At 52.5% G+C, this 12,776-nt stretch overlaps 1 protein-coding gene across 12 annotated transcripts in view; it reads left to right on the forward strand.

The window, feature by feature from the left end:
* The window catches only part of CYLD (CYLD lysine 63 deubiquitinase), a 434,005-nt gene that overhangs the window by 399,428 nt on the left and 21,801 nt on the right, over positions 1 to 12,776 (forward strand). For all 12 annotated transcript variants that reach the window (XM_085638705.1, XM_085638699.1, XM_085638698.1 and 9 more), the window contains one exon: positions 563 to 779. In XM_085638705.1, the coding sequence (XP_085494831.1) occupies positions 563 to 779 (217 nt within the window). The remainder of the gene's footprint in view (positions 1 to 562; positions 780 to 12,776) is intronic.

A 12,776-nucleotide genomic window follows, 5' to 3' on the forward strand; every position in this document is an offset into this window, starting at 1 on the left:
ACTTCCCTTTTGCTTCTCTGCTGTTTGGAAGACTGGAAGGAACTGTTACCAGGGTCCGAGGTGGCGCATTTAGAGATTTGAAAATCCCATACAATGAAACACAACGTGTGTAGCTCAAGCCACATTTGCACTACCTAGCACCAGAAGGGAATTAGGAGAAAGTGTGGCTACAGTCTGACTCTTGGAGAGGAGATGTAAAGACGAGAAATGTCTGGGAATATGTAATATGTCGTAGAAAATGTACTACTGAAGTGAAGTAACTTGTTCTATTACTTAGGAGTGTTTCTAAAACAATGAGTGTATTTTGCGTAGCTGTCGTTCAACATTAGACATTTAATTTTCTGTCTCCTTGACCATAGTTAACCTGATTGCATTTATGTATTCTGTACTAAATATATTTTCCTTATTGAAACAATGTGCTGACTGTAGATATGATAAAGCGCAGCTACAATAGTGACGCCAACACATCTTTTTTGTTAAGTATAAAAGATAATACAGAAGAAATTGCTTAGAGATGGTGTAGATGGTTTCTCAAAACGTATTTGTCTTTGTTTTTATATAGGTTCACCTACATCCTAAAAGGCAGAGTCACAAGTACAACCCAGTGTCCCTTCCAAAAGACCTCTCCGAGCGTGACTGGAGACGTGGCTGTATGCCTTGCCAGAAGATGGACTTATTTGCTGTACTCTGCATAGAAACAAGCCACTATGTAGCTTTTGTAAAGTATGGGAAAGAAGATGGCGCCTGGTTATTTTTTGACAGCATGGCAGATCGAGATGGTATGTATCACTTTCATTATTTTACTTCCTAGACAGAAAGTTCTGAAATACATAATAACATTTTGTTTTCTCTTAAATGAATTTATGATTTTGAAGTATTTGTATTTGGCTGTAATAAATTTGCCTCCTAAAACTAGCCTTATTTCAATGTTGATCCAAGGCTACTGAAAGGGTCAAGTGCTACACCTGATCTCATCATTTTTAGCAATCTTCCATTATATAATAGTTTAATTTGTTTGCCCACAAACCAAAATGTGATTATATTTAACTTTGTAACTCCTCTCCTCTCTGTGCTTAACCTTGTATGTTCGTGCAGCTATGTAGATTCCTTGTTTCCCACCAAGAGAGAAAATCTGTAAACTCTATATCACAGCTTTCCAAACTTTTCATGTTGGTGACACACTTTTTGGAGATGCATCATTTTGGGACACAGTAAGGCAGTGTAGCGAGTGAGCATAGCAAGCAAGCCCGAACCACTTGAGAGGAGTTCGGGGGGGGGGGGGAGGGGGGCTCTCCCCCAGAATAAAATTTTGAAATAAAAGTGGGCAGATGGTGCATTTTCAAGCAAATTTGAGACCATGAGGTTGAACACAGGCCCCTGCAGCGGATGCCTTCGTCCACTGAGCCACCAGACCCGACATACACACATCTCGCTCTCTCTGTCTCCCTCCCTCCCTCTCCGTCTGTCTCTCTCTGTCTCATTCTCTCTCTGTCTCCCTCTCTCTGTCTCCCTCTCTCTGTCTCCCTCCCTCTCTCTCCCTCCCTCTCTCTCCCTCCCTCTCTCTCCCTCCCTCTCTCTCCCTCCCTCTGTCTCCCTCCCTCTGTCTACCTCCATCTGTCTTCCTCTATCTGTCTCGCTCCCTCCATCGCCCTCCTCCCTCTGTCTGTCTCCGTCTGTCTGTCTCCCTCTGTTTCTGTCCTTCTGTCTCCATCCCTCTGTCTCCGTCCTTCTTTCTCCCTCCCTCTGTCTCCCTCTTGCTCTCCCTCTGTCTCCCTCTGTCTGTCTCCCTCTGTCTGTCTCCCTCTGTCTGTCTCCCTCTGTCTGTCTCCCTCTGTCTGTCTCCCTCTGTCTGTCTCCCTCTGTCTGTCTCCCTCTGTCTGTCTCCCTCTGTCTGTCTCCCTCTGTCTGTCTCCCTCTGTCTGTCTCCCTCTGTCTGTCTCCCTCTGTCTGTCTCCCTCTGTCTGTCTCCCTCTGTCTGTCTCCCTCTGTCTGTCTCCCTCTCTTTCCTTCTGTCTCCCTCTCTTTCCTTCTGTCTCCCTCTCTTTCCTTCTGTCTCCCTCTCTTTCCTTCTGTCTCCCTCTCTTTCCTTCTGTCTCCCTCTCTTTCCTTCTGTCTCCCTCTCTTTCCTTCTGTCTCCCTCTCTCTCCTTCTGTCTCCCTCTCTCTCCTTCTGTCTCCCTCTCTCTCCTTCTGTCTCCCTCCCTCTGTCTCCCTCTGTCTGTCTCCCTCTCCTTCCCTTTGTCTCCACCTGACTCCCTCTCGCTGTCTCCCTCTCGCTGTCTCCCTCTCGCTGTCTCCCTCTCTCTCTGTCTCCCTCTCTCTCTGTCTCCCTCTCTCTCTGTCTCCCTCTCTCTCTGTCTCCCTGCCTCTCTCTCTCTCCCTCCCTCTCTGTCTTTCCCTCTGTCTCCCTCCCTCTGTCTGTGTCTGTCTGTCTCCCTCTGGTCTCCCTCCCTCTTGTCTGTCTCCCTCCGTCTCCCTCTATCTGTCTCCCTCTATCTGTCTCCCTCTATCTGACTCCCTCTATCTGACTCCCTCTATCTGACTCCCTCTATCTGACTCCCTCTATCTGACTCCCTCTATCTGACTCCCTCTATCTGACTCCCTCTATCTCCCTCCCTCTGTCTGTCTCCCTCCCTCCCTCTGTCTGTCTCCCTCCCTCCCTCTGTCTGTCTCCCTCCCTCTGTCTGTCTCCCTCCCTCTGTCTGTCTCCCTCCCTCTGTCTGTCTCCCTCCCTCTGTCTGTCTCCCTCCCTCTGTCTGTCTCCCTCCCTCTGTCTGTCTCCCTCCCTCTGTCTGTCTGTCTCCCTCTGTCTGTCTGTCTCCCTCTGTCTGTCTGTCTCCCTCTGTCTGTCTGTCTCCCTCTGTCTGTCTCCCTCTCTCTCTCTGTCTCCCTCTCTCTGTCTCCCTCTCTCTGTCTCCCTCTCTCTGTCTCCCTCCCTCTCTCTCCCTCCCTCTCTCTCCCTCCCTCTCTCTCCCTCCCTCTGTCTCCCTCCCTCTGTCTACCTCCATCTGTCTTCCTCTATCTGTCTCGCTCCCTCCATCGCCCTCCTCCCTCTGTCTGTCTCCGTCTGTCTGTCTCCCTCTGTTTCTGTCCTTCTGTCTCCATCCCTCTGTCTCCGTCCTTCTTTCTCCCTCCCTCTGTCTCCCTCCCTCTCCCTCTGTCTCCCTCTTGCTCTCCCTCTGTCTCCCTCTGTCTGTCTCCCTCTGTCTGTCTCCCTCTGTCTGTCTCCCTCTGTCTGTCTCCCTCTGTCTGTCTCCCTCTGTCTGTCTCCCTCTAGCTGACTCCCTCTAGCTGACTCCCTCTAGCTGACTCCCTCTAGCTGACTCCCTCTAGCTGACTCCCTCTAGCTGACTCCCTCTAGCTGACTCCCTCTAGCTGACTCCCTCTAGCTGACTCCCTCTAGCTGACTCCCTCTAGCTGACTCCCTCTAGCTGACTCCCTCTAGCTGACTCCCTCTAGCTGACTCCCTCTAGCTGACTCCCTCTAGCTGACTCCCTCTAGCTGACTCCCTCTAGCTGACTCCCTCTAGCTGACTCCCTCTAGCTGACTCCCTCTAGCTGACTCCCTCTAGCTGACTCCCTCTAGCTGACTCCCTCTAGCTGACTCCCTCTAGCTGACTCCCTCTAGCTGACTCCCTCTAGCTGACTCCCTCTAGCTGACTCCCTCTAGCTGACTCCCTCTATCTGACTCCCTCTGTCTCCCTCCCTCCCTCTGTCTCCCTCCCTCCCTCTGTCTCCCTCCCTCCCTCTGTCTGTCTCCCTCCCTCCCTCTGTCTGTCTCCCTCCCTCCCTCTGTCTGTCTCCCTCCCTCCCTCTGTCTGTCTCCCTCCCTCTGTCTGTCTCCCTCTGTCTGTCTCCCTCTCTTTCCTTCTGTCTCCCTCTCTTTCCTTCTGTCTCCCTCTCTCTCCTTCTGTCTCCCTCTCTCTCCTTCTGTCTCCCTCTCTCTCCTTCTGTCTCCCTCTCTCTCCTTCTGTCTCCCTCTCTCTCCTTCTGTCTCCCTCTCTCTCCTTCTGTCTCCCTCTCTCTCCTTCTGTCTCCCTCTCTCTCCTTCTGTCTCCCTCTCTCTCCTTCTGTCTCCCTCTCTCTCCTTCTGTCTCCCTCCCTCTGTCTCCCTCTGTCTGTCTCCCTCTCCTTCCCTTTGTCTCCACCTGACTCCCTCTCGCTGTCTCCCTCTCTCTGTCTCCCTCTCTCTCTGTCTCCCTCTCTCTCTGTCTCCCTGCCTCTCTCTCTCTCCCTCCCTCTCTTTCCCTCTGTCTCCCTCCCTCTGTCTGTGTCTGTCTGTCTCCCTCTGGTCTCCCTCCCTCTTGTCTGTCTCCCTCTGTCTCCCTCTATCTGTCTCCCTCTATCTGTCTCCCTCTATCTGACTCCCTCTATCTGACTCCCTCTATCTGACTCCCTCTATCTGACTCCCTCTATCTGACTCCCTCTATCTGACTCCCTCTATCTGACTCCCTCTATCTGACTCCCTCTGTCTGTCTCCCTCCCTCTGTCTGTCTCCCTCCCTCCCTCTGTCTGTCTCCCTCCCTCCCTCTGTCTGTCTCCCTCCCTCCCTCTGTCTGTCTCCCTCCCTCTGTCTGTCTCCCTCCCTCTGTCTGTCTCCCTCCCTCTGTCTGTCTCCCTCCCTCTGTCTGTCTCCCTCCCTCTGTCTGTCTCCCTCCCTCTGTCTGTCTGTCTCCCTCCCTCTGTCTGTCTGTCTCCCTCCCTCTGTCTGTCTCCCTCTCTCTATCTGTCTCTCTCTATCTGTCTCTCTCTCTCTATCTGTCTCTCTCTCTCTATCTGTCTCTCTCTCTCTCTATCTGTCTCCCTCTACCTGTCTCCCTCTACCTGTCTCCCTCTACCTGTCTCCCTCTATCTGTCTCCCTCTATCTGTCTCCCTCTATCTGTCTCCCTCTATCTGTCTCCCTCTATCTGTCTCCCTCTATCTGTCTCCCTCTATCTGTCTCCCTCTATCTGTCTCCCTCTATCTGTCTCCCTCTATCTGTCTCCCTCTATCTGTCTCCCTCTATCTGTCTCCCTCTATCTGTCTCCCTCTATCTGTCTCCCTCTATCTGTCTCCCTCTATCTGACTCCCTCTATCTGACTCCCTCTATCTGACTCCCTCTATCTGACTCCCTCCCTCTGTCTGTCTCCCTCCCTCTGTCTGTCTCCCTCCCTCTGTCTGTCTCCCTCCCTCTGTCTGTCTCCCTCCCTCTGTCTGTCTCCCTCCCTCTGTCTGTCTCCCTCCCTCTGTCTGTCTCCCTCCCTCTGTCTGTCCTCTGTCTGTCTCCCTCCCTCTGTCTGTCTCCCTCCCTCTGTCTGTCTCCCTCCCTCTGTCTGTCTCCCTCCCTCTGTCTGTCTCCCTCCCTCTGTCTGTCTCCCTCCCTCTGTCTGTCTCCCTCCCTCTGTCTGTCTCCCTCCCTCCCTCTGTCTGTCTCCCTCCCTCCCTCTGTCTCCCTCCCTCCCTCTGTCTGTCTCCCTCCCTCTGTCTGTCTCCCTCCCTCTGTCTGTCTCCCTCCCCCTGTCTCCCTCTCTCTATCTGTCTCCCTCTATCTGTCTCCCTCTATCTGTCTCCCTCTATCTGTCTCCCTCTATCTGTCTCCCTCTATCTGTCTCCCTCTATCTGTCTCCCTCTATCTGTCTCCCTCTATCTGTCTCCCTCTATCTGTCTCCCTCTATCTGTCTCCCTCTATCTGTCTCCCTCTATCTGTCTCCCTCTATCTGACTCCCTCTATCTGACTCCCTCTAGCTGACTCCCTCTAGCTGACTCCCTCTAGCTGACTCCCTCTAGCTGACTCCCTCTAGCTGACTCCCTCTAGCTGACTCCCTCTAGCTGACTCCCTCTAGCTGACTCCCTCTAGCTGACTCCCTCTAGCTGACTCCCTCTAGCTGACTCCCTCTAGCTGACTCCCTCTAGCTGACTCCCTCTAGCTGACTCCCTCTAGCTGACTCCCTCTAGCTGACTCCCTCTAGCTGACTCCCTCTGTCTGCCTCCCTCCCTCTGTCTGTCTCCCTCCCTCTGTCTGTCTCCCTCCCTCTGTCTGTCTCCCTCCCTCTGTCTGTCTCCCTCCCTCTGTCTGTCTCCCTCCCTCTGTCTGTCTCCCTCCCTCTGTCTGTCTCCCTCCCTCTGTCTGTCTGTCTCCCTCTGTCTGTCTGTCTCCCTCTGTCTGTCTCCCTCTCCTTCCCTTTGTCTCCACCTGACTCCCTCTCTCTGTCTCCCTCTCTTTGTGTCTCCCTCTCTCTCTGTCTCCCTGCCTCTGTCTCTCTCCCTCCCTCTCTTTCCCTCTGTCTCTTTCCCTCTGTCTCTCTCCCTCCCTCTCTTTCCCTCCCTCTCTTTCCCTCTGTCTCTTTCCCTCTGTCTCTTTCCCTCTGTCTCTTTCCCTCTGTCTCTTTCCCTCTGTCTCTTTCCCTCTGTCTCTTTCCCTCTGTCTCTTTCCCTCTGTCTCTTTCCCTCTGTCTCTTTCCCTCTGTCTCTTTCCCTCTGTCTCTTTCCCTCTGTCTCTTTCCCTCTGTCTCTTTCCCTCTGTCTCTTTCCCTCTGTCTCTTTCCCTCTGTCTCTTTCCCTCTGTCTCTTTCCCTCTGTCTGTCTCCCTCCCTCTGTCTGTCTCCCTCCCTCTGTCTGTCTCCCTCTGTCTGTCTGTCTCCCTCTGTCTGTCTGTCTCCCTCTGTCTGTCTGTCTCCCTCTGTCTGTCTGTCTCCCTCTGTCTGTCTGTCTCCCTCTGTCTGTCTGTCTCCCTCTGTCTGTCTGTCTCCCTTTGTCTGTCTGTCTCCCTCTGTCTGTCTGTCTCCCTCTGTCTGTCTGTCTCCCTCTGTCTGTCTGTCTCCCTCTGTCTGTCTGTCTGTCTGTCTGTCTGTCTGTCTGTCTGTCTGTTTCCCTCCCTCTGTCTGTCTGTCTGTCTCCCTCCCTCTGTCTGTCTGTCTGTCTCCCTCCCTCTGTCTGTCTGTCTGTCTCCCTCCCTCTGTCTGTCTGTCTGTCTCCCTCCCTCTGTCTGTCTGTCTGTCTCCCTCCCTCTGTCTGTCTGTCTCCCTCCCTCTGTCTCCCTCCCTCTGTCTGTCTGTCTCCCTCCCTCTGTCTGTCTGTCTCCCTCCCTCTGTCTGTCTGTCTCCCTCCCTCTGTCTGTCTGTCTCCCTCTGTCTGTCTGTCTCCCTCTGTCTGTCTGTCTCCCTCTGTCTGTCTCCCTCTGTTTCTGTCCTTCTGTCTCCATCCCTCTGTCTGTCTGTCTCCCTCTGTCTGTCTGTCTCCCTCTGTCTCCCTCTGTCTGTCTCCCTCTGTTTCTGTCCTTCTGTCTCCATCCCTCTGTCTCCGTCCCTCTGTCTCCATCCCTCTGTCTCCATCCCTCTGTCTCCATCCCTCTGTCTCCATCCCTCTGTCTCCATCCCTCTGTCTCCATCCCTCTGTCTCCATCCCTCTGTCTCCATCCCTCTGTCTCCATCCCTCTGTCTCCATCCCTCTGTCTCCATCCCTCTGTCTCCATCCCTCTGTCTCCATCCCTCTGTCTCCATCCCTCTGTCTCCATCCCTCTGTCTCCATCCCTCTCCTTCTTGCTCTCCCTCTTGCTCTCCCTCTTGCTCTCCCTCTGTCTGTCTCCCTCTGTCTGTCTCCCTCTGTCTGTCTCCCTCTGTCTGTCTCCCTCTGTCTGTCTCCCTCTGTCTGTCTCCCTCTATCTGTCTCCCTCTGTCTGTCTGTCTCCCTCTGTTTCTGTCCTTCTGTCTCCGTCCCTCTGTCTCCGTCCCTCTGTCTCCGTCCCTCTGTCTCCGTCCCTCTGTCTCCGTCCCTCTGTCTCCGTCCCTCTGTCTCCGTCCCTCTGTCTCCGTCCCTCTGTCTCCGTCCCTCTGTCTCCGTCCCTCTGTCTCCGTCCCTCTGTCTCCGTCCCTCTGTCTCCGTCCCTCTGTCTCCGTCCCTCTGTCTCCGTCCCTCTGTCTCCGTCCCTCTGTCTCCGTCCCTCTGTCTCCGTCCCTCTGTCTCCGTCCCTCTGTCTCCCTCCCTCTGTCTCCCTCCCTCTGTCTCCCTCCCTCTGTCTCCCTCCCTCTGTCTCCCTCCCTCTGTCTCCCTCCCTCTGTCTCCCTCCCTCTGTCTCCCTCCCTCTGTCTCCCTCCCTCTGTCTCCCTCCCTCTGTCTCCCTCCCTCTGTCTCCCTCCCTCTGTCTCCCTCCCTCTGTCTCCCTCCCTCTGTCTCCCTCCCTCTGTCTCCCTCCCTCTGTCTCCCTCCCTCTGTCTGTCTGTCTCCCTCCCTCTGTCTGTCTGTCTCCCTCCCTCTGTCTGTCTGTCTCCCTCCCTCTGTCTGTCTGTCTCCCTCCCTCTGTCTGTCTGTCTCCCTCCCTCTGACTCCCTCCCTCTGACTCCCTCCCTCTGACTCCCTCCCTCTGACTCCCTCCCTCTGACTCCCTCCCTCTGACTCCCTCCCTCTGACTCCCTCCCTCTGACTCCCTCCCTCTGACTCCCTCCCTCTGACTCCCTCCCTCTGACTCCCTCCCTCTGACTCCCTCCCTCTGACTCCCTCCCTCTGACTCCCTCCCTCTGACTCCCTCCCTCTGACTCCCTCTATCTGTCTCCCTCTATCTGACTCCCTCCCTCTGTCTCCACTCCTCTGTTGCCCTCCTCCCTCTATCTGTCTCCCTCTGTCTCCCTCCGTCTCCCTCTCCCTGTCTCTGCCCTATCTGTCTGTCCTTGTCTCTGTCTCTGTCTGTCCCTGTCTCTGCCTGTCCCTATATGTTGCTGTCTCCCTCCCTGTCTCCCTCTCTGTCTCTCTGTCTCTGTCTGTCTCTGCCTCTATCTGTCTGCCCCTGTCCCTGTCTCGGCCTCCATCTTTCTCTGTCTGTCCCTGTTTCTGTCTGTCTCTATCTCGGTCTGTCTCTATCTCCTTCCCTCTCTCTGTCTCTCTCTCGGTCTCCTTCCCCCTCTCTCTCTGTCTACCTCCCTCTCTCTATCTCTCTGTCTCCCTCCCTCTGCCTGTCTCCCTCTCTCTCTGTCTCCCTCTCTCTATCTCCCTCCCTCTCTCTCCCTCCGTCTCCCTCCCTCTGTCTGTCTACGTCTGTCTCCCTGTTGTCTGCCTCCCTCCCTCCGTCTCCCTCCATCTGCCTCCCTCCATCAGTCCCCCTCCCCCCTCTGTCTCCCTCCTTCCCTGTCTCCCTCTCTCTCTTTCTCCCACGTTTTTCCTCTTTCTCGGTCTCCCTTTCTCTGTCTGTCTCCCTTGGTCTGTCTCCCTCTCTCTCTGTCTCCCACGTTTTTCCTCTTTCTTGGTCTCCCTTTCTCTGTCTGTCTCCCTCCCTTTGTCTCCCTCTATCTGTCTCCCTCGCCCTCCTCCCTCTGTCTGTCTTTCAAAGGAATGCCTCTTAATTAGCAGCAGTTATGTGCTAAGTGCTTGTGTCGGGACACACAGTTTGGAAAGCTCTGCTCTATATGATTTCATTAACTAACTCTTATTCATAGCACCACAAAGGAAACTAACCTAGATTGGAGGCTAGAGTAAGATGGGTTTGATAGCTTTGAGTCTTCTGTCTTGTCCTAGGCCATAATTCCTGGACTCTGGTGGTGGTGGTGGTGCTATCATGAGGGTCATCCATGAATTCCTGGTTGCATTTGTTGTGCGTGTTATTGTTTTGATGGCTGTTTTGCTAGTTGTGGATTGTGGTCCTATTTTCATAACTTGTAAATAAGTGATTTTTCAGTTTTAATTTGTAACCATAATTGCACTTTAGTGTGGTTTTAAAGTGAGTTTCTAAGACTTTGTTTAAACATATCTTAACGTGGTGTAACCAAAGCCAGCAATAACTAAACTTTAATTTTGTATATTTTTCTATGATTTTCTTTTTTTACATACACCACATGCAACAGTTCCCTGTTCCCAACCAACCATAAGCAACCACCCCCGCTTTGTATACAGTAGGGTGGGCCACAATGACTGGCCAGCAGCCAGGCCCTTTGCCCAGCCCTCTGCTGCACAGGACCTTTGGCAGTGCATATGGGGATGCACTGCAATATGTGGCATTCATCTAGGCTCGGCACACAACCCTCTACAAGATCCCAACCCTGTCGAAACATGCACATTGGCCCTACTCAATGGGGAATGGCCACAGGCAACCAAGCCCAGTGTCTAACTCACTGCATGCAGCCTACCTCAAGGGCTTTCACTGTGCGCTGCAGGGTTTGTGTTGTAAGGTTCAACAGAACCCGTGCTAAAGTCTCCATTTTAAACTACACCTTTTAACTGGACATCTTTTTCTAATGGTGACTTTCTACAAGCTTTGCACATACGATAAAATACTGAGAAATGATTCTGCATGCAGTACATTTCATGGTAGGCATATTATCAGGTTGCCTGTTACTCTTTCCAAGGCTAATAACATTGAACGTGACGCCCTTACATTTGAATGTTCGGTTGGAGACAGCTCTAAGCCTGAAGACAAACAATCACATCAGCTGTGCACCTTAAACACAGTGCCATTGGAACAGCGCTTTCATTATATAAAATGCCTCTGTGACACATTTCGGTAGAGGAGCACTTCTGCTGTGATTATCCTGGAACGCTGTGCACTGTAACTGACATGCAACTCCGCTTACTCTAACCTTCATCCTGCAAAGGAAGAGAGTAGATAAGCTTCTTGATACACCATACACAGGTTAAGGGGGTTGGGTTGTCCCAAGAGATCTGGCACATGGCACTCCCACTATGCTCTTGCTTGTGCAGGTAGTATTAGATAGGACTATAAATATAATTATATAATGACACGATAATGTTATGATGGTTGAACTGTTTATCTTTTTCACCAGTCTTGTAATGCTGGTTACAAAGCTATGTTTCATCTTGGTAATAATTGAAGTAATAATTGAAGCTCACACTTTTTATATAAGGATACCAGTGTTTCAATAAATGTTTGAACCAATTTCTATTTTTTGTTTTGTGTTGGCCATTCCTGAGTAACAACAAAAGGCTAGATCTGTTTCCACGCTTTTCATGGGAAATTAGACTGGTCGTGTTCTGAGGTTGCATATACTATCTGGCACCCTGGATAGGAGTTCAGATGGGGCACTGTGAGCTAGCTTGGAATTAGGTAAACATATTCTAATGCGTGTGGACTCAGTCCTCCTATTCTGATGGTTATGCATACGTGAGAAAGCAATTGCTGGCCACTCCCCATCTAGCACAGAAGGCTGCTAAATGGGGACCAGTCTACCGTTGTCCTAAAAATCTCCCATTCATTGGAGACTATCGTCCCCACTCCTGTGTCTCAGGAAAGCAGGTATCGCTATGCGTATCCCCATATGCCAAAGGACCGGCTGTTGAAAATATATAAACTTGCTCCCTTACTCCCTGGACATTTTGTTCTATATAGCTAGGATGGTTCGGGTTTCCAGTGGCAACTTAGCCCTTTGCTTGCCGGATGGAGGATTATTGTTGGCAAGATGGCCGCCGTGTAAGAGCTCCTCGCAAGAGCTCCCGGCTTGGGGATCACAAAATCTGTAATTTTCCCCTGTATTGCCGGACCACCTGAACCTTACCAATCGGAACTGAACACTATATGGAACAACAGAATCAAAAACAATTGTAAAAAATACAGAGTGTTTTCGGAAAGCGTCTCACCGTATGCTGCGATCCGCGACGTCCTGGTGGGCCCGCTCTGGATCCGCCACGCTGCTTGTCGCCTGCCTGGACTTGCCCGTGGCTGACCCGTTGATCCGTGCACCCGATCCGGGTGGATGGATGGACGCATTGATCTTTTCCCACCGTCTGTGACGACCGAGGACCTGTTGAGCATGCTCCGGATCCTCCTATCCGCCTGTTGCCTGTGTGATATGGCCAGCTGCTGACCCGGCGAACAAGACGGTTGCATTGGGTCGCGGAGAAATCCTGAGGCCCCCGATCCTATGGTCCGGCGCTACGGCGTGCTCCATGAGACCCCCACCGCCTACCGCGATGACCCGATGAACCCGCTACTGAACCGCCCTCCCAACGCACCGGCCAGTCTGGAACCGCTTAACTTCCAGCCTTTTGTCCCAGCTTACACTGCTCCAGTGAATCGGGCGGCCCAGACCCATCCCGTAGTCGGCTCTAATCTCGACTCGTTTCTTGTCTGGCTGCGCGGGTTTCTCCTGCTGATTTGGGCCACCAGCACTGCTTCCTCGATCTTTGGGCTGCCTTGGCTCATCCCGCCGTCGGTGAAAATCCCGTCTGTATCCGGTCGATGAGATTGGTTTGCTCCACACAGGTCTTGACTGATTTTGTTGATTATTTGAAAGTAAACATGGATTGACCCCTCGGACCCCGGCTGCCGAGCATTGACATTGATTTTGTTGATTATTTGAAAGTAAACATGATTGACCCCCACGGACCCCGGGTGCTGAGCGTTGACGTGCCCTCCTGAAATCTACACGTAGGTCCGTGGCACATGTCTTCCTTGCTCCCCTTTTCCACCGCTCAGCTGACTCCAATGCCTCCCATCCTCTATGTGCCCTCATGGCACCCCGGTAGTTGATCGCCCTGCTCCCCTGCCTGCTTTTCCTCAACTAATCTTAGAGTGTGTCTGCCTTCGTTAAGGCCCCAAAATGGCGACCTCCCCTAGCCCAATCGGACCCTAATCGAGCTTCTCCAAGCTTCCACTTAGCAGTTGGAGCCTATGACAATTCCCTCATCTAACTAACAGTACGTTATGCCAATGTCTGAACTACGCTTGATATACACCCTTGCTTTCCACCTCTGCCTCCCAGCCTTCACTGTGGTTATGGGAGCGTGGGTAAGCAGTTTGTTATTTTATAAGTCTGAATAGTGGGTATGTGTGCATGAGTTAACCTTTCTGATGAATCA

This window comes from Triturus cristatus, chromosome 12 (genome assembly GCF_964204655.1).
Source record: "Triturus cristatus chromosome 12, aTriCri1.1, whole genome shotgun sequence".
In the NCBI taxonomy this organism is placed as follows: domain Eukaryota; kingdom Metazoa; phylum Chordata; class Amphibia; order Caudata; family Salamandridae; genus Triturus; species Triturus cristatus.